The sequence below is a fragment of the Terrapene carolina genome, unplaced genomic scaffold (assembly GCF_002925995.2).
Source record: "Terrapene carolina triunguis isolate 2854851 unplaced genomic scaffold, T_m_triunguis-2.0 Scaffold93, whole genome shotgun sequence".
Classification (NCBI taxonomy): Eukaryota; Metazoa; Chordata; order Testudines; family Emydidae; genus Terrapene; species Terrapene triunguis.
The window spans coordinates 15786736-15807366 of NW_020664444.1; the positions used below are offsets into that span (position 1 = coordinate 15786736).

At 40.9% G+C, this 20631-nt stretch overlaps 1 protein-coding gene across 4 annotated transcripts in view; it reads right to left on the reverse strand.

Annotated features, from left to right (window-relative positions):
- Window positions 1-3155: 3155 nt before the first annotated feature.
- EEF2K (eukaryotic elongation factor 2 kinase) overlaps window positions 3156-20631 on the reverse strand; it is a 54277-nt gene continuing 36801 nt past the window's right edge. For 3 of the 4 annotated variants that reach the window (XM_026650616.2, XM_026650614.2, XM_026650615.2), the window contains 12 exons: window positions 20120-20269; window positions 17870-18002; window positions 16953-17080; window positions 16235-16430; window positions 15850-15917; window positions 15136-15213; window positions 14211-14273; window positions 12717-12851; window positions 11016-11204; window positions 10410-10534; window positions 7607-7785; window positions 3156-5101 (listed from right to left, as the gene is read on the reverse strand). In XM_026650616.2, the coding sequence (XP_026506401.1) occupies window positions 4992-5101; window positions 7607-7785; window positions 10410-10534; window positions 11016-11204; window positions 12717-12851; window positions 14211-14273; window positions 15136-15213; window positions 15850-15917; window positions 16235-16430; window positions 16953-17080; window positions 17870-18002; window positions 20120-20269 (1554 nt within the window). In that variant the 3' untranslated portion in view covers window positions 3156-4991. The remainder of the gene's footprint in view (window positions 5102-7606; window positions 7786-10409; window positions 10535-11015; window positions 11205-12716; window positions 12852-14210; window positions 14274-15135; window positions 15214-15849; window positions 15918-16234; window positions 16431-16952; window positions 17081-17869; window positions 18003-20119; window positions 20270-20631) is intronic. The other variant, XM_026650617.2, reaches the window with a different exon arrangement.

The following is a 20631-nucleotide window of genomic DNA, read 5'->3' on the forward strand; positions in this document are numbered from 1 at the left end:
TTGCTTGGAAAATTCAGATGTTATAATCAAGCTATCTTCTTTGTTAGACCACTTTAGTATTCCATGACTAGTTAAAGCAGAGATGGTCTGAACAAACTCATATTGAGATTATGTTGAGACTAAGGTCCAGGTCAGGACTCTTATGAGCTAATCTCATGAGATTTGGGCCCCAAACGGTGGAAATCTTATGTGAGGCCAGCTCTTTCTGTGAGATACCCACCATCCAGACCTTCTTGCCACATCTGAACTGAAACTAGACAACAGAGCAGATCTACCTCACAGCCAAAAGCCCAGGTTCAGACTCTCATCCGGGGATTCTAACCCATCTCCCCAAAATCCAAAGGGATTCAAATGTGAGATTCTGATTTTGGCCCATCTCTAATCTAAGAAACACTGGTGTCAATCAGGAGTAACTCTACTGAGAAGAGTGGAGTTACACCAGAGTAAACAGATCAGAATCAGACCCAAGGGAGTTGTGCAGTCCATGTAATTAAGAGATTGGCAGTATTTCCATATATATTGCTTAACTGGACTTTTGCGTGCCATCAGTGATACAAATAAAGGTTTCTGAATGAAAACATCTACGTATCTCTTTCTTGTTGCACTTGCCTACTGCTCATTAAAAAGACATGATACCAGCTTCAACTAAAGAATAGGCATCTAATACTGAATTCTACCATTCTTAATCCAGGAAAATCCTGCTGACAGTGAATTTGTTTGATGAAGAAACACAGATATAGGCTCCTATGCTACAAAATCCCATTATTTTAGGTACCTCCACCATGGGACAGAGTTGTACTGCTTTAACTCTACTGATATAGTTCCCCTAGTGTGGATGCAGTTATAATGGCATAAAAGTGCTTATACAGGTATAGCTTATTACTGAAGGAGAAGGGGGATAAGTTATATTGGTAGAAGGCACCTTTATACCTGGATAACTGCATCCACACTAGGGGTTGTACCAGTGTAACCATACCAGTAAAAAAATTACTTCCCTATCCAAAATAGTTATACTGGTCCAAAATGCGTGTGTAGACCAGGCCTAAGATCCTGCATTCTTCATTAAGACAAAACCCTCACTGGCTTCAAAGCTGCACAAAGGTTGGATTGATTACTGCATAAGGATACCTTAGTGGGCATTTTGCCCAAGTTAGGCCTTCAGCATTGGGTCTTAAGTCTCTTATTATTTTATCTACATCACATGCAGATGTAATTGCATGTAAATGTGACTGCACGATACATTTATCCCTTTTGCAAAAACATTCATTTTCTTGATATACACCTGTGGTTTTTTTCCCTATTCATTTATTACTGACTGTCAAAAGTAGTTGGGATCAGGGCTAGATAATAAAAATAATGTAGAGAATATTTCAGAGTTTGCAATAGTAAATCATAATTGAGGCAAATCAAAACCAAAAAAATGCAATGATGTTCTACTACAGAATGTGACAAAAAGAAAACTTTATTTGGCAAAGCAAAGCAAAACCAATAAAACTGAATGACATGAATAAGTGATGCAAATGAACAATTTCTTACATGCAAAAAAAAGGGCCCCAATTCTGTTGTCCTTGCTCAGGCAAAATTCCCACTGAAGTCAATGGAATTTATTGCCTGATTCAATTCTGCATCTCTGGGCCCCATCTTTATTTTTTTTCATATTTTTAAAAATATATATTTTATTTGTTCATTGTGAATAGATTAAAAATACAGTATGCAGCAAGATCATTCCAAAAAGTTTGTCAAAAACATACTTTTCTCTTTAAAGGAATTGCATAAAATAAATTGTGCATATTTCTGTAAACATAAATTTAATAAAAAAATTGACTGTCATGTCTGTTGTACACCAAAATATCTGTAAGATACCATGTTTGTGCCAAGAAGTAAACTAAATCAGTAACAAAATGTAAGATTTTGTAGACAAAGTATTAACAATGACAATATTTTGCCTGTTGAGTTGTATAACTCCATATGCCTCAAATCTATGAAGAAGTTTCTGTAATTATACCAATAACACAATTCAGTGAATTAATCTGAATGCCAAAAGGTGTTAATAATTACCCTCTTTGAGCCCTGTGTTTATATTTTGAATTTAAACACTCAAATCTCCTCCCCTTTCTATAGCGGGCAAGTGTTTGTTAGCTACATCAACTCTTCTTTGTAAAGGAAAACTACAATGATTAGCTTTTATACCTTTACAATAAAAACATATTATTTATCTATATTATTTATTTATGTAGTGCCTACAGTGTGCGAGCAGCTTTTAGACTATATGCACATTATTCCAATTTTCTCCCGTAGATATACATAAATGCCTGTCACTAGTCTACTGGTTTGCATGATTGAACGATGCAGTGGTCTCTCAGAGCTTACCTTTTCTTGCAACTGTGATTCCCAGCAGGAGGGAATGAAGTCACTAAGGAAGTATTGCTCATGAGCATGCTCACCCCTATCTATGGGTATCACCACATTCTGTGCACCCGTTCCATTTTAAATGGAGTACAGCAGAACTGCACCTGTTCCATTTCAAATGGAGCTCTGTGCATGCTACAGAGGAAGGGGTAGGAGTTGCCCCTTAACAATGTCTGCAATTAGATGAAAAAATGCCAAAAATCTTATACCTAAACTGCAGTTTCCCATTAAGAACATCCCAGCTATCTGACTTTAAATAACAATTGGTGATTCAGAGTGTATACTTCCAAGATGACCCCAGAGAAGACCCACTCTACACACAGAAGAGAAAGGTGTAACACTTTACTGACCCAATCCATCAAATCATTTAAACGTGCTTTATTGCAAGCATCACAGACGTCCCATTGAAATCAATGGGCTTCAATCAATCATGTGCTTAAACATGTGCTTAAATACTTTGCTGGAGCAATAGTAAATATTCAACACTCTCTTCCCTTAATAATGACACTGTCATCCTAACCCTTCTGTGTGTCAACCTACACTCTCAGAAGATGGTAAAAGGACCCACCTTGCAGCTGCATGTCCCATGATGACAGTAATCTATCAATCTTAAACACCTAAAAATCAGAACTAAATAAATAAGACCAATAAATAGATCCAGTTGCTATACAGATGGCACTGGACTCTTGAAATAAAACTATGAACTTAGTCTAAGATTCTCTCTTAAATGGTATCTAATGAGGTGATTTTTTTTTGCAACCAGCACAAATGTTTTTTCTTTAACGAATAGGTATATAAAGCCTTTTTAATATGTTCTTATTGACTTATGAAAAACAGAGATCCTTTAGTATATCTTAGCGTGAACATCAGAGGGGGCCAAAACTCAGGTGTGCAACTACAGACTGTGAATCACTAGTACAACAGAAGATGAACTTTGTACCTTTATGGCTATTATTTAGTGAATCAGTACACTCAAATTTTATTGAGCTGCTGAATAGATTATTCAGCAAACAGCTTAAATCTATTGTACTGTAATTATAGTCTGAGTGCTTTTTACATAACCTAAGCACAAAATTATTTAGAATAGAGGGGTAGTAAATGTACATGCATGTCAGTTTCTCTAACCTCTTTAAATGTCCCTATGTAGAAATGGTTGGGAAGGGTATTTCTTAATGTTAAGTGCACTGTGAATGGCGATTTCACTGTAAGAACTAAATGATAGCAAGAAATCAGTAGACAGACTTTTTTATAATATCTTATAGGAAGCACATCATAAGTCCAGTAGGACGATATGCAACTTAGACTATTGTATTAGGACAATAAGATACAATAGAAAATGTTGCAAAAAAATCTCCATTTACTATTGTGCCTGGTCTACACAACGAAATCAGCTCGACCCAGCTACATCAGTCAGGAGTGTGAAAAATCCAAACCCCTCACTTACGTAGTTAAGATTATCTATGCCGATGGGAGGGGTTAGGTTGTGTCTACAACGAAGCACTACAGCAGCAGCTGTGCCACTGTAGCATTTCAAGTGTAGACTAGCCCTCGGTGAAATCTTGGCCCCATAAAAGTCAATGGCATTTTGCCACAGATTTCAATAGACCCAAGATTTTACCTACAACTTTTAAAGTACAGGTTTGCTACATAAAAATGGCACTCCTATATTCAATGGACCTGCTCTCCTTGTGTGTATTCAGTTATAGCTACTTTTCTGACTGAAATAAGTTTTTACTTCTTTTCAGAGGCCATACAGATGTGGGAGAGGGAGCTGGAATGCCTCATGAAGAGAATTGTTAGCTAAGTTCTGACTGTGGAATTTGTATTGTTGGTCATGAGCGACCTAAAGAGAAACCATCTTGACTTTCAAGTCCCAGCTTGATTTTCAGGGCGCGCACTTAGAAAAAGCATTTTTTTCATTTGCAAACTGAGAAGACGGCATCTGGAATCACTTAAGGAAGAAAACAAACATGGTGCCCCCAATACCACCATTTTTACAGAGAACTGCATTGTAAAGAGTATTATTAGCATAATTCCATTCCTGATTGCTCCGGTTCTTGGGTTTATTTCACAAGGGGAATTAAAAAAGGGAATTTCTGCGTGTATGTTTACATGGAAATTGAAGAAGTGCCTGAAATAAACCAAATACTGGTGTAGAAGTGCTTTGAACTTAGAAATGTGTGTTTTTTGTGAGGAGGGGAAGAGGAGGAGTAGTAGTAGAAAGAAATAAACACACTGAGACTCTGCTATGTAAAACAAAAGTGTGCAACGCAAGCTGACATCAGCTTCATTTTTCTGAAATTAATCAGGCTCCTCACATCTAACAGTTAAAAGTTATAAAAGATCAAGTTCATAGATACTGCAGCTTTGAAGTATAGGTAAAAGTACATTTATAGCATCCCCAAAATACAGCCTACATTTGTATATTTTTTCCCCTCAGAATAAAGTTAGAAAATTAAAATATGAAAAACACAAATCAGTAACAACACATAAAAATACATCTTTTTTTTTTTTTTTTTTTTTGCAAAGTAACAGTCTATAAAAATTATTTTTAATATACAAGAGCTGCCTCATTTGAAGTTTCATTCCTCCATCATTGCCCAAGCTTCTTCCGCTTTCTGGTAGTATTGATTTGCCAATCTGCCCTTCATGGCTTGTATTGCCGCTTCTGCTGCTTCTGTATACAACTCACCTAGGAAAAGCAGTTTGAGAGTCAGGTCAGTAGGCCAAAGAAAAAAAGTTTCTTCCTCTCTACAAACAGTACAGGTGCGGGAAGTTAAAGAAAAAAGAAAAATGGAGGTCAAGTTACAGGGCCAGACCTTCAGCTGGTATAAATCCAGGTAGCTTCATTGACATCAATAGAGTGATTCTGATTTACACCAGCTAAGAATCTGGCACACAATGTTAAAATTCAGAGACAGGGCTAACTACTCATATGGCAGCAGAGTGACATTTTCTGATGTCCCTACAAGGATCATAAATGCAACAGGCCAGTAACCAGCTAAACGAAGTCTTATGAATGTTATTAGCAAACATAAAGATTACATAGAACCAATTAGAATGTCCTGCACTCAGAGTCAAATGTCTGCTCCTGCGAGGTGCTGAGCACCCAAAACTCCCACTGCAGCCAATGATGTTCAAGGGAGCCGAGCAGTGCTGCCAAAAGGGATTTGCCACACTGGAGGATCGGAGCTGGTTCGGTCCACTGTCTAAGGCATCCACAAAATATCACTTGCCAGTTCTGCCTCACATTAGCTGGAGCCATTACAGTTTCACCTATCCTACAGCAGTGTTCTTCACTGAAAGGCCTGCGAGCCAGTGGTGGCTCCTATGGACCCTAAGTGCGGCTCCCTGTCGATCGCGCTCTCCAGCGGCAGTGGGGCTGCAGCTAAGGCAGGGGGTGTGGGCTCTGGGAGGGGGCTCAGGGCTGGGGCTTGGGGTGCAGGAGAAGGTATGGGGTTCTGACTCTGGGAGGGGGCTCAGGGCTCAGGCTTGGGGTGAAGGAGGGAGTATGGGGGGCTGGCTCTGGGAGGGGGCTCAGGCTTGGGGGGCTGGCTCCGGGAGGCTGCAGGTTGGGTGGTGGAAGAGCTATTCAGAACCTGCCTATTGAAGGGGGCGGCACTTACTTCGGGCAGCCCCGGCCCCATGCTGCTTCTGGAAGGGGCTAACACGCCCTTGCGGCCCCTGGGGGGGGGCACGTGGCTCTGCGTGCTGCCCCTCTCTGCAGGCACTGCCCACACAACTCCCATTGGCCACAGTTCCCCGTTCCTGGCCAATGGGAGCTGTGGGGGTGGTGCTTGCAGGCAGGAGCAGCGTGTGGAGACCTCTGCTCCCTGCCTTACACCGCCAGGGCTGCGGGGGCATGCTGGCCGCTTCCGGGAGCAGCGTGGGGCCAGAGTAGGCAGGGAGCATACCCCCTCCTGCACCCCAAGCCCCTGCCCCAGCCAAGCCCCCTCCTAGAGCCCACACCCCATATCCCTTCCTACACCCCATACCTCCTCCTGGAGCCAGCACCCCATAGTCCCTCCTGCACCCAAACACTCTGCCCCAGCCTAGAGTCCCCTCCTGCACCCAAACTCCCTCTCAGACCTTCCACCCCTCACCCCCTCCTGCACCAGCCCTCTCCCAGAGCCACCCCCCATACCTCCTCCTGCACCCCAAGCAATATTACCAAGAACGGTAATATTACCATATCAACCAACAAACAACTCGGAGTGTTCAGCCGTCAGTGTTGAGTTGATGTGGCTCTCACATTGAAGTTTTTTTGCCAAAGTGGCCCCACTTCAAAAATTGCGAAGAGCACTGTCCTACTGCATTGGCTAACACACAGCTGTTTTATAAGTTGAGAATAAGCCAGCTCCTAAGTGGTTTTGGGGAGCTGGTAGGAGGAAAGAAAGTTGCTGGCTCCAGGAACCAAATCAGGATTTTTGCCTGCAGTGAGTCCTGACTGAATCTGCCTACTCATTACTGGCACACTCTCTCTGCCAATGACTTCCACTTCTTCTGTGCCCGATCTCCCACTACTAGAGAAGGGGATACAAATGAGATGGAGAGGGACCAGCTTAGAGCACAGAATAACTACATGCAGGGAGAAAGGCTGCCGGGCTGGCAGTGTGAAGCTGCTGGCCTGCTTGGGTGAGGCCTGGAGCAGACACTTGGCCCACTCCATAGGAATCCACCAGTGTTCAACCGGGCAAGGTTAGGGATCATTCAGGTGAGAGGGGGAGGTGGGATTCCTTCTGCGTGACGATGAAGATGAGGAGAGGGACTTGATGTCCAGCTCAGGACTCAGAAGACTCTGGAACTTGAGAGATCAGGATACAATTCCTGTTCCACCACAGACTTCCTGTGTGTGCCTCAGGTCCCCATCTATAAAATGGGGATAATAGCATTGCCCTACCTCACAGGGGTCTGGGGAGGATAAATACATTCAATATAGTGAATGCCTCAGATACTATAGTCGGGGGGGGGAGGGGGCACATAACAACCTAAGATGGAGAGATAGCTTAGAGCCCTCAGGATGAATATTGCATTCTAAGGTCTAGTACAGCAAATCCGTGTCCCCTAAATCCACCCTTCAAAGACCTTTATAATGGCATATTACGCATCACCCAATGTGTATCTAGACTCATTCAAATATTAAGCAAAACGGACATACACGGCACACCAACAGGAACGGACCAAGTCAACATCCTACCTGATCTTTGGGGATCCTTGGCCAGGTGGAACCCTCCTGTCATTAACATCTCAGCTTCCCTCGCCAGGAGCAGATACCGGGGCTCATCCTGAGTTCCATCGTATTCACCTCCTTCATCATAATCGGTCATGTTCAGTGCAGCATTGTACCAGTGCAGGGCTTCCTTCCAGTCTTGGATTCTGATTTTTTAAATAATTTTTAAAACAGGTTACCCTGGGAAATGAAGAAGTTTTACTTTGGAGCTATAGAGCTCAATCCTGCAAAGTGCTGAGCACACTGACCCAATCTAGCAAAGCACTTAACTATGTGCTTAGATTTAAGCAGGTGATTAGTCCCACTGAATATGCATTACAAGATCCAGCCCCCAATGATGAATGGGGCTAAATTCACTTTACATCCATTTGGGATTCACAGGGATGAAATGATGGATTGCAATGGCTCGACAAGTTCATATTGTTTTCGGAGGCTGCAGTCTTATATTCTAGAATCTCAGCTTTCTTTAAAAAAAAAATAAGCAAGTCCTTAGCCGGTATGCGTGTAAAGATAACATTAAAACTGCAAATCAAGTGCAAACTGAGGTCTGTCTGAGCCTTAAGAAATAGCTGTGGTGTGAACTGCCCCATTCATTTCAATATGATGTTCATTCTTAAGCCTAATGATAATTTAATATCAGTTTTATTAAGTGTTTCATTGCTGATCAAAACATATAAGAAATAAAAGGGATGATTGTTATTATTAAAAGTGATGATCATATTATGAAGATCTGTGCAACTGACTGAGTGGCATCTTGTTTTGGCATCTTAAGTGGGCACAGTTTGGTTTGTGGTTGGATCTTGGGAGAGAATCACAAATGCACACACACGATCTTCCTGGATTCTGAGCTGAATGGCTATATTAATATGTCCCACTCAAGGCTGGCATTATTAATAAGACAAAAGGAAGAAGGGTGTAATCCCTTATCCATCACCTGGTGTGTTTGGTACTTAGGAAAATTAAACTAATATTGTATTTTTTTTTAAAACTATGACATTTTAAAAATATACAAAATTAGTGAACAAGATGCTGTGTAGTTTGTGGCAAACCACACCATGTATTTTTGAGTTAGAGCCATCCTGTTGTAATTTTGGCTGTTTCAGCCTTTTCCATTATAAACTCTGAATTTCAGGGCTTGCTTAATAGCCTATCTATAAAAATTGTCATTAAACTGCTCCGAAATGAGACCAGCCATTTTAAAGTTATAATTAGAGCAGTGGTTCTCAACCAGGGGTACGCGTAATGCTTGGGGTATGTAGAGGTCTTCCAAGGGGTACATCAAGTCATCTAGAGAGTTGCCTAGTTTTACAACAGGCTACATAAAAAGCACTAGCGAAGTCAGTACAAACTAAAATTTCATACAGATAATGACTAATTTATACTGCTCTATACAGCTCACTGAAATGTAAGTACAATATTTATATTCCAATTGATTTATTTTATAATTATATGGTAAAAAAGAGAAAGTAAGCAATTTTTCAGTAATAGTGTGCTGTCATACTTTTGTATTTTTATGTCTGATTTTGTAAACAAGCAGTTTTAAGTGAGGTGAAACTTGTGGTATGCAAAACAAATCAGACTCCTGAAAGGGGTATGGTAATCTGGAAAGGTTGAGAACCACTGAATTAGAGTGCTTGTCACATGAAAAGAGATTTGCCAGTTTAAAACTTCAAATCATCCTGGATTTAAAATAACGACATCAACTTAAAAATCACACTCTTCTCTGACATCTTTTGCTATCATTATTAAAAGTAACTAGAATGACAATGACTGAAAGTGATTAGAAAAATGATTCTTCATCTATCTTTTCAATGTATTTACTTTGTACATTTTAGAGCATTGTTTACAGGCAGTTTCAGTATTTCCTTGTGTCAGTCTGTCTGTTTCCCCGGTTGTTTGGGTCTTTCACAATGCAACAAGGAAGGAACAATAATGTTTTTTTAAAACAGGAAAATGTAATGGTAAAACTCACCTGAAGTGACTCAATTTTTAAGTGACTACATTTCACACTGACAGTTTTTTTATACTCATTTTTTCACTGACCCTCACTTTTTGAGGACCTGGCCCTACTCCCATTAAAGCCAATGGCAATTTTACCATTGACCTCAGAGGAGAAAGCCTCAGGCCTTACCATAAATAAGGGGGAAAGTCGCTATGGTGCAGCAAGCTTGTGCAAGCCCTATGTAAGCCTTAGTGGAAAATCCTGCCTGCTCCTTTGGGGTGAGGAATGCCCCATAAAGCAGCAGCAGTGGTGTGGTTCCAATGTGCGGGGACAATTAGACTGTTATGTGGATTCATCAGCCATTGCCCCTGGAGGGTGAGGGTATGCATCCCAGGGTTACTGCAGCTACCCTGAGGTGTGGGGGCAGCAATCTCTTAGCCTTATTCACATATAAACCAGTGTGACTTGAATATCAGGGCCAAATTCAAACATGCACACACAGTTCCCATTCACATCAATGGGACATGCAATACAAGTATCCAAGAACAGGATCTGTCTCGCAATCTGTGTAACTCTTCCCTTCTGTGGTGATATAATATTATAGTACAAATTCTGCTCTCACTTACACCTGTGTAAATTTGAAGTATCTCCATAAAATTCAGTAAATACTACTACTAATAATAATAATTAGCACTCATGTAAGTGAGAGCCCTGCAATTAAAAAAAATCTTCTGCATGGGCAATCAAACATTCTAACCTACAATAAGTTATTCATTCACACATACAAGCTCTCTCTCACACACACACACACACACACACACACAGTACCTGTTTGAACCAAGATTTACACCTGTGTCATATGCTCTTGCTACCAGAATCATGGAAGGCCGGTCTCCAGCTTCTGCTGCTCTCAGTAAATAATCAAATCCTTTTCCTCGGTTTTCCTCTGTGTCCTTTGAAGGCAAAAGCAGAAACAAATACTAAAATGGATAAATCTAAAATTCCATCATTCATTCCCTTAGTTGTAGGTACAACCCCCACAACCCCAAACAAAGTCAATGGGTGTTGCAGGTCTTCAGCACTTTTTGAAAAATCAGGTCCAAGGTGTCCAAGTTGGGCACCAAAAAGTGAGGGACCCAAAATCAGAGGCCAGTTTTGAAAATATAGGCCTCAGTGACTTATCTAGAACCATGAAATTAATCTGTGGCAAATACAGGAAAAGAAGCTGGTTATCTTGTTCCTAGTTCCAGGTCTTAATCACAAGGGACCACCCTTCTTCCCTCCAAATGCATGCCTGGGATTGTTGGATATCGCAGTGAATATAATATTAGTATTATCACTCGGCAGGATGGTCTGTTGCTCCTAGACTAGACCGGACACAAACGATCCCAGGATGCTTTACTTTGTATTTTGGTATTGTCAGTATTTCTATACCTCTGAAGTGACCTCTGAAAGAATGTGATGTGGCAGCTGGGAATACATGAGTCCTAACCCAACGATGGCTTCCAGTTCTCCACAATCAGCAGCATGCACCAGGTGAAAAAGAGCGGATTCCTGATCCCACTCCTGATCCTTCTCACAGAAACGTCCAGCTTCGTGGTAGCGAACCATGGCCAGATGGACCTACAACACAGCATGAGTGACATTTTATTTAGAAAACAGACATACCAACTGTGGCTCTAATGCAGTGGTTTTCAAACTTTTTTTTCTGGCGACCCAGTTGAAGGAAGTTGTTGATGCCCGTGACGCAACAGAGCTAGGGATGAGGGGTTTGGGAGGGGCTCAGGGCTGGGGCAGAGGGTTGGGGTGTGGGGGTGAGGGTTGGGAATGAGGGGTTCAGGGTGTGGGAGGGGGCTCTGGGCTGGGGCAGGGGGTTGTGGTGCAGGAGGGGGTCAGGGGTCTGGGCTGGGGGTGCAGGCTCTGGGCTGGGGCCAGATATGAGGGGTTTGGGGTGCAGGAGGGGGCTCCAGGTTTGAGGGGAGGCTCAGGGCTGGGGTGCAGGAGGGGTCAGGGCTCTGAGCTGGGGGTTCAGGCTCTGGGGTGGGGCTGGGGATGAGGGGTTTGGGGTGCAGGAAGGGGCTCTGGGTTTGGGGGGGCTCAGCGCTGGGGCAGGGGATTGGGGCTTAAAATTAACCATGTGCTTAACTGCTTTGCAGACAAGTATACTGGGAGGGAGGAGGTGAAGAAAGCAAGTGATTAAATTCACTCTCGTGCACAGTGCTTGTGAAGGGAGCCAGTTTGATAATCCTCAGGACAAACAGACTCTGTTTTGTCTATAAAACAGACATAGGCTGGCCAGCAGCAACTGTAAACCCCACTTACGCAGTGTCTTCCTCTAGTGGCTGGACCACATAACAGTTTAGGGGTCTCTACTGCTTGAGCTAAAAGACCCAGGTCTGCTAGGAGGCAGTTGTCACACAAGCTTCCACCACCTTGCTTCACCAATGTGCCTTTAACTGTGACCTGGTGGGACTCTAACAGAGCACTGGGGCACATGTGCATGTCGCAGTGCACCTATTATGGCCCTTGGGCCCTTTAAAATAGGGAGCTGTGCTTGCAGTGCAAATGACTATGAAAAAGCACTGTCCTACAGGAAATCAAATATAAGGCTTTTTGCCTTGTATGTAGGGGCAGCAAACAGGAGAGGCCCTAGCACACAGAATCTCTAGTTTGGAACACTACAGTATCTAAGAAAGGTCTATCTGGGGAGGGGAATGCAAAGGAGAGGGAGATGTGTCATCCCCCTTCCCACCTGCAGAAAGTGGGAAAGGTCTCTTATCAAGGTTGAAACTCTGGCTCCACCAAAATCAATGGCAAAACTCCCATTGACTTATATGGGGAAAGGATTCCACTCCAAGTATTTTCTATTGCTTTGAGCTGTTTAAAATCTTCTGTTCAGTAATAAACTCCACTTGAGGAAAGGGACATGGAACTGATCTCAAGCATTGGGGCTTTTTGTAGACTGCCCCCACCCCATCTGCCCAATGGCTTATGGACTCTCCCTAATATATCAACATAGCTCTTTGCCTGTTTGTACAGTTGCCAGCTCGTCGAGGGGGCGGTTGTTACTATATAAACAATAATAAATTATACTTCTCAAGTTGGAAAGAACAGAATTAAAAGAACCATCAACACCTTCCCAAGGATGGATTTCCCAATTTTCTTTTCAAATTCCAGTGCATTGAGTCTCTGAACTTCCACTGCAACACAGGACGGTCTATGGATGTGGACTCTGGAAGAGTTGTAGAGATTCCACTTCTCCACACTGACCTAAGAAAACCCCCAAACTTGTATTATAACTTGTATTTGAAATAAAACGGCGTCAAGACATTTAACTATGTTACCCCTCAGAAACTGAAGTGTCTGTTAAAGCTATTGTTTTCCTAGCAAACCTTTTAATTTAGGGTACTGATTTAAAAAGGCATGTTAGTAGTTACCCAAAAATATAATCACTTCTCTCACCAAAATCTCAGAGCAGCTCTCCATTTCTAAGCACACTAAGGCAGTAAACAAAATTACCTTCACATTTTGCAACCTTAAAATCACAGCAGCTAAAACAAGGCACCACAGTTAGGCCCAATCCAGCAAAGCCTGTGCTTAACTTCAAGCATGTGAATAGTCCTGTTGCAGTCAATGGGGCTGCTCATGCTTAAAGTTAAGCATGTGCTTAAGTGCTTTGCTGGATTGGGGATTTAAATAATAGCATTTTAGATATGGCTCATGCTCAGCAGTATCGGGGAAAATTAAAATCAACTCAATAAAAACGCTATGGAGTCTGGGCAAACGTGTGCTGGGGTTTGCTAGATTGGTCCGATTCAAACTGTAACTAAATAGCTGTAATACTTCTTAATAAACTGCATTTTTCACGACCATGGGTGGATGGGAATCACTAGCACAATACAAAACCATACAAAATTATCCCTATTAAAGAAAACCTCATAATATATGTTTTATGTAGAATTTCAGTCCATTGAAGTTATTTTAATTTCCTCCAACTAAACACATTGCAAGAACTCTGAAATTCTAATTAGAACGTTTAAAGTAATTTTTGACTGCTGTCAAAAAATCTCTTTTCCTTTTTCTGCTCAATATATGACCTTGGTTTTATTTCTATAACCACAGAATACCTTTAATAAACAGATTATTATAAAAGTTACATTTTGTAAAAATGTGAAAACAGATCCTTTTTTTAAAATCAGAGAGAAAATGCATAGCACCAACAGCTATTTCAACATACTTCAAGAACTGTTGGCTTTACAAAAAAGATCATCCAACCATGTTTAGGGCACAGTGCAACAAATATAGCACAGAAAAGAAATCAAATCTTGTTATGTAAAGGAAACAAAAACATAATAATTGTGTAAGTGAGAAATTCATGCAGAATCATTAGTTTACTCAAGGGACTGTTTTCAGTGGTCACAGAGGGTTTATTTACAACAGTGTTTTTCTCTCATTGAAAAATTTAAAAAAGGGAAACAACATAGGTGAAAATTATTAATATAAACTTTTAACCAGCAATTAAAAGGAAAGAAAATTAACTTTTGATGTAGTCATGTGAAGTTAGGTGACAGATAAAAAAATAGGCCAGAATGGTAAACTATTGTCTGCAGAGATTTCTGCTCTATTTACCCTTGCAGAACTTCCCAAACTGTCTTCGTCAGATTCACGTCTTCGGCTGTAGTTTGAATGGCCCTATGTTAATGTAAAGATTTGTATCATTTAATTTATGTCTGGTGTGTTCCTTCCACTGCTAAGGAACAATTTTTTTACCAGCAAAATTAACAGAGACTATGATGAAAAGAACTTATATTGTTTTTCCCCCCAATTATGTTGCAATCTATGAAAGAAACCTGTTGAATTGATAAAACTTCATGCCAAAATTTTAATCCTATAATCTGAATTATTCCATTAGACAGACAAAAATGTCATCTGTCTCCTCAAAGATGACATTTTTGTTGCAAAAGATCTGACAAAATTTTAAGCACAGTCATATTTGCTCTGCTCTGCACCAACCAAAAAGCTATTTAAAATATTTAAGACAGGAAACATTTCTTTAAAAGTTTATGATTTATCAGAGTAAGCAACAGCCCCATAGAAATTCTGTACAAGTATGTTAATAGTTGACTGCAACATTAACCTGTGTGATGACTCAGGTCATATAACATGCAGCAAACCTGGAAAGCAGGTGGTGAGATAGTGGTGGTCTTTGAAAGTGAGCCATACTCATAGATCTTCATTCTAACAAGTAACCTTTCACAATGCATGATTGTAAAGCACAATACAGAGCATCTCAAGAAACAACATGCAATCACATGGAGTATTTTTAAGGCGATATTGGAAATACTCTTTCCCTGCAAGCAACTGCAATAACATATTGGAGTTGAACAATCTATTTTAAAACATATGGGAACATCTTTCCAATTGTTGTCCATTCACTCATTGCACAGGTCAGATCAACAGGATGAAAAGGAAATGCAAACGCTTTTACTAAACTGACTTCAATTGGAGTGGGGACCCCACGGGGCCTTGTTAAATCCAAAATAAAGATCCTTACCCTTTCTCGATGATCCATATCTTCCAGGTCACTTCTCTTTTCACTGGGGCACCCACTGTCTCCACCATTTTCAGAGTCCTACAGAACACCAAAATAAAGGCACAGCATCAGAGTATCAGTACATTCTCTTGTAAGGATCTCATCCTGCAGACCCTCAATCAAGCAAAAGTGCCACTAACTTCAATGAAGGCCAAGAGGAAGGTTGACTTTGTTTGTGTGTGTCCTCTCTTGGATGCTTTGTGTCCAGTTAAGGAGGAGTAGAAGTCTCAGTTGCGAAGGCTCTGCCTAGACTAGGAAAATACCCTAAAGAGCCTGTAGTTGTTCTTTCAAGTGAGTTTTTCTAACTGGCATTCACAGAGACAATCCATGAGGATGTTATCTGGCTTTCACACCACAGAAGCATGCACAAGCCCCAGACAGATGACATTGGTGCAAGGAAATGGATAGACACCTTTACTTTGCATTAAAATGTGTTGGACATAAATGAACTTCTAGAGGAACAGAGTGAATAAATGGTCACATTTTTGATTAAAATATGAAATGTTCTCCCTTTATTAGGGACAGCTGGTGCATACAGCTTATGTGGCTTTCTACAGCACTGAGGACAGGCACACAGTTTTTATTGTTTTTACTGAATGATGCCCACAGGCAGTCCTTTAAAAAATCATTTACTGAAGCAACTGCAAACTCATCCTTTTTCAGAAAACCACTTACCCTTTGGTTATCAAGATGATCGTGGTCTTTGTGAACCAAGTTATCCACTTCACTGAACACAGGCCAGTCTAAGAAGAATAAATTTTTGTTTGTTATTCTGGAAATAGATGATGATATGTCAGGAAGGAACTGTGGGTAACATAATCTTACTTCTATTAAAGGGTTTTCATGAAAACACCTCATTAAGTTGAAATACAGACATATTTTTGGTTCTATTATTACTTAGCAGAAATGTGTTTAGACATGGCAATGATGGAAGAGGAGCTTTTGGAATAAATAAAACTTGACACTCAATAAAATTAAAATCAGTTTTTGTTGAAACGCCCAGAAGCCCAAAACTAACTTTCACAAAGTTGTATACAGAGAAGGCAGATGGCTCACTCACGAAGCATGTCCATTTTATGTGGTGTTGCTGAGGAGGGAGAAGAGGGTAAGGAGTCAAATGCCACATCACTCATGCTCTCATCTCCAGAATTTTCAGACAGGCGGAAAAGCAGAGGAGGCCGACTACCGGAGATCGTTCTCACCCGGCTACTGCCACATTTTTCCTCTGTGCCACGTACAATTGTCTGAGCAGATTCCTTGGTAAAGGAACATGAAAATCCTATCACTCATGCTTTCCTTCACTATATTCTGAATATGGTGTGTATATGAACACACACAAATCTTTAATAATGGGCTCATACATATAGATATATGTATATATGTGCATGTATATATGTATGTATTAATGAAAAACACACAACAGATGAAATACTAGCCCCACTGAAGTCAATGGGAGTTCTGCTATTGATTTCAGTGGGGCCAGAATTTCACCCCAAAACTATAGTCCAGATTCTGCATTCCTTAATCAAGTAAAATTCCTGTAGAAAACAATTGGAGTTTTGTTCAATTAAAGAATGAGCAATTTGAGTCTTTGTTCCCATAATTATCTGTTGTCACCATGATCTTCAGAAACCATTAATGGTTTGGGTGCTTTAAGATCTATTTTATGAACATGATATAGGGTTTCATGCTCATATCTACAGCATCAATTTAGGAACCAATAGTGGATAACTCAGCATCAGACTACTATATTTTACACTTAGCACAAAGAAACTTACAAGCAGTTTGTTACTATGATCCAAGACATGCTTCTCTTTAGGTGAAAGATCAAAAGGTGTAAGCCCCATACTTTTGCAAATCTTGTTACAGGCATGAGAATGAAAGAACAAAGCCATACCCCGTACACCTGGGGATAATAAAAGAATTTAGTGAAGAAATATTTTATCAACAAGAGATTAGATTTTAGAAGCCCTAAATGCCTTCCTTCAAATTATTCATGCAGCTATGCCACAATATTCTCCATCACCTTTCAATTTTAAAATACTACAGGCCTAAAATAGAACTACCCCAAAACAAACACACACCCTTTCTATTTTAAAATCTCGGATAGCTTTTCTCTATCATCCCTTTAAATCAATGTCTGCAAAAATGTTAAAATCTTAGAAGCTCTGGCTCTAATGAATGTAAGATATATTGCAATAAACAATTCAAAAAACAGGGCAAAATTCAATCCCATACAAAAGACTCACACAAACTCTAGGCAGATATGAATGTGAGCGCAACTGGAGCTTAAATTGTAAACAAGGTTATTCCTCCATCCACTCTGCTGGATGCATTCTAGTGATTTGGCGGGGAATTTACTGCTCTCAACTGCAGGAAGCTTGTTAATTACATAACTTTGCTGGTTTAAGACTGGAGCTGGCAGGATGCGGAAAATGTTTTTCTTTTTAAAACAGCCACCCTGAGTCAACTAAATCCACCATTTTGCAGAGCTTCACATATGGTTGTTGGGGTACCTTCCGATACACAATGACACAAATTAGCAGGCACTGAAGGTGGAAATTTCCCAGTTGTTCGTATTCTGATCATCAGAAGTTTGCCTGCACTCCTCATACCCATGTTAGTGCTGCTCAGCAGACTGCTCAGAAAGAGAAAAAGCATTCATAAAAATATTAACTCGCACTGTTGATTTTACCTAGGTTGCCATCTCCAAAGTCTGTGCCACTCTCTGTGTGGATCTGAGGGTCTGTGTAAAGATCACCAACTCCCTGGATATCAACAATAATGAGCTGGTGTCCTGAACGCTCAAATGTGAAGTGGCTAAAGGCCTGTAGGGAATTGTAAAATAATTAAGTGATAGAGAAGGAAATCAAGACAATATAAATGGGCGAACAGGATGTGAACGAGGAAACTTAATCCTCATTTTATTGAGAACAAGATACCTGACTTTATTTTTCTATTTTAATTTTTTTCATTGACACCTTAAAGACAATTCATTATGACATCCTGGGCCTGATTCACCACTGATAAACCTGATAAACCAGTGTAAAGTTGGAGTGAGCCACTGGTGAATTAGGCCCAGTGTAAATATAAGGATAATAGCTAGAGATGGAAAAGTCCTATTACAAGAGAGTCCATCCCTTGCAAATGTAGGGTACAGCCCTCTGAGAGGGAATCAATCCAAGACCACACTTGGTGGCAAATCCTGGTTGCCTTACTCATAGGAAGTCAACAGGACAGCTTGTGTAGGAAAGCCAGAAGGATTTGGCATGTGGCCTTTAATTTTAACTCAAAGGCAGGAAAGAAGCACAGTCTACTGTTGGCAAACTAACTGGCTGAACATTACTCTGCAGATTGTATGTGAAGCTGCATTATCCTCAATGAAAAATATTAACTAAAAACAATGGTGTAAGCCTAAAATTAAATACTTGGGGAAGGGAGGGTTGTTCCCCAGGACCAACGTGGGGAGGGGACCTTTTGTAAGCCCATCTCTAACATGGAAAGGGGGGCATGTCTCCAGCCTGGACCCCTCATAGTGGAGAGTGGATGGGCTGTGAGGGAAGAATGGGAAGGCCAAGTGGGCGAACTGAAGGGGATAAGCATCGTTCCCTCCTCCCATACTGGGAATTCTATTTTCTGATGGAGCCCTACTCCTTTAAAAGTGGAATTCAGAGACAGCTGTTGCGAAGGACAGAACTAAGGAGAGCAGCAGCAGGATGTGGAGTCACAGAGGCTCAACACAACAGCCCTCCACCTCTGGATCTCAGGGCTATGGAGTTTTGGGGGCAGACCCCTGTGTCTTCTGTGGGTAGGCAGACCCCATTCCCCAAGTGCCAAAGGGAAATGTAAGCATGTTCACAGAGCTTTCCTTTCTCTAGGGCCCCCTTGTGTGAGCTGTCCTATAAGGTGCGGTGATCTGGCTCTAGGAACATAATTAAGACTGCAAAATGTATGACTGGGCTCTTTAAATATTGCATTTTAAATATTCCAAGCACAAAAATAATCCTGCTTTTTTGCATACAGCTGGGACATTTGGCACTTCCTGGGAAGGCCTCCAGAAGGACTCTGTATTTAATTTTAGGCTTACACCATTGTTTTTAGTTAATATTTTTCATTGATGATAATGCACTTTGTTTAGATAAACATTTTTAGTGCAGGAAATCTTATGAAACATTTTGTTCCCAACCTCTGAAAGAATAGTGCTGATTCCACAAGGTACAAAAAGCCAATGGAGAACATAAAACCCTCCATCCACATTTAAGCAACGAGGTGAATATGAGAAACCTTTAAAATGTTGCTTGTATGGCGCTTTCTACCATTTGTTTTAATCCTTTTATTAAAACCATGGGATTTACATGGATCACATGGGTTGTTTGTTTATTTGAGTAAGCTGCTTTATTGCTACAGAAACACAACTCCTGGTTCACTTATTCAGAGGCTGGAATTAATGGACCAGATCCTCAGCAGGTGTAAATTGGCCAAAGACAACCGAGCTATGCTGATTTACACCAGCCAAGTATCTGCCCCCTTGTTCTTATCTATTATACTGATTTAGTAGAATACCATTCAGAATCTAAAGCTTGAACCCTTTATTTCTTTTAAAATCTGAGTTTGCAAAATCTGCCCCTGTTAAGGTTGGATATTAACTAAAATAAGGCTCAATATTACCAGGTGCTGAATGCTTTCACCGAGGTGCTGAGCACCCTCAACTCCCACTGAAGCCTGTGTAACCTGAGTATTCTAGGCAATCCTCAGGAAGCACTCAGAATCTTGCAGGATCAGGCCCTAAATGACAAAGCCTGTACAGTAACTAGATACATTAATTCTGCAACACCCTTGAAAATCTGCAATGTCTTTTCTTGGCAAAAACAAGTGGATCTCTCAGTAAAGCCAAGCAAATCCCTGCAGCAAGCAGGGAGCACTCCGAGCAGCGCTAAAGTCTCACTTGTGGGGTAAGGCGAATGTTGTCATCTCGTACGAATCCAGAGTTTGAGTTGTATTTGATGTATTTGCCCTCTATGTAATGTTCCAAATGAAAGAGGGGCTTTCCAGGTCTGTTTTTCATTTCAATAATGCTGGTCTGCACTATGTCAACCTGGGAAAGGAAGCAGGAAATTTTGACAAAGGAGCACTCCGTTCAAATCAAGAAGAAAGCATGTGAATTGTGCAGCTAAGCAAACTTTGGCAATGAACAGTTGCAAAGACTTGTTTATTTAACAATGAGAGTGAAGAGTCATGTGCTTTTGGGGTTGCTGGCAGAATTACATAAAGCAGCAGCAGTCCCTGAAAAACAACTCACTTCTATTTTTGCTTGAAAGAACAAAAGACAAATCCTTCGGAAAAGCTTTTAGCAGACATTGATTTTTGATTTTTACTGGGGACTTCTGAAGTGTCTTATGAACAATCTGTATACCCGCACTCACACACAGATGGACGTGTCATACAATTTGCAGTAAC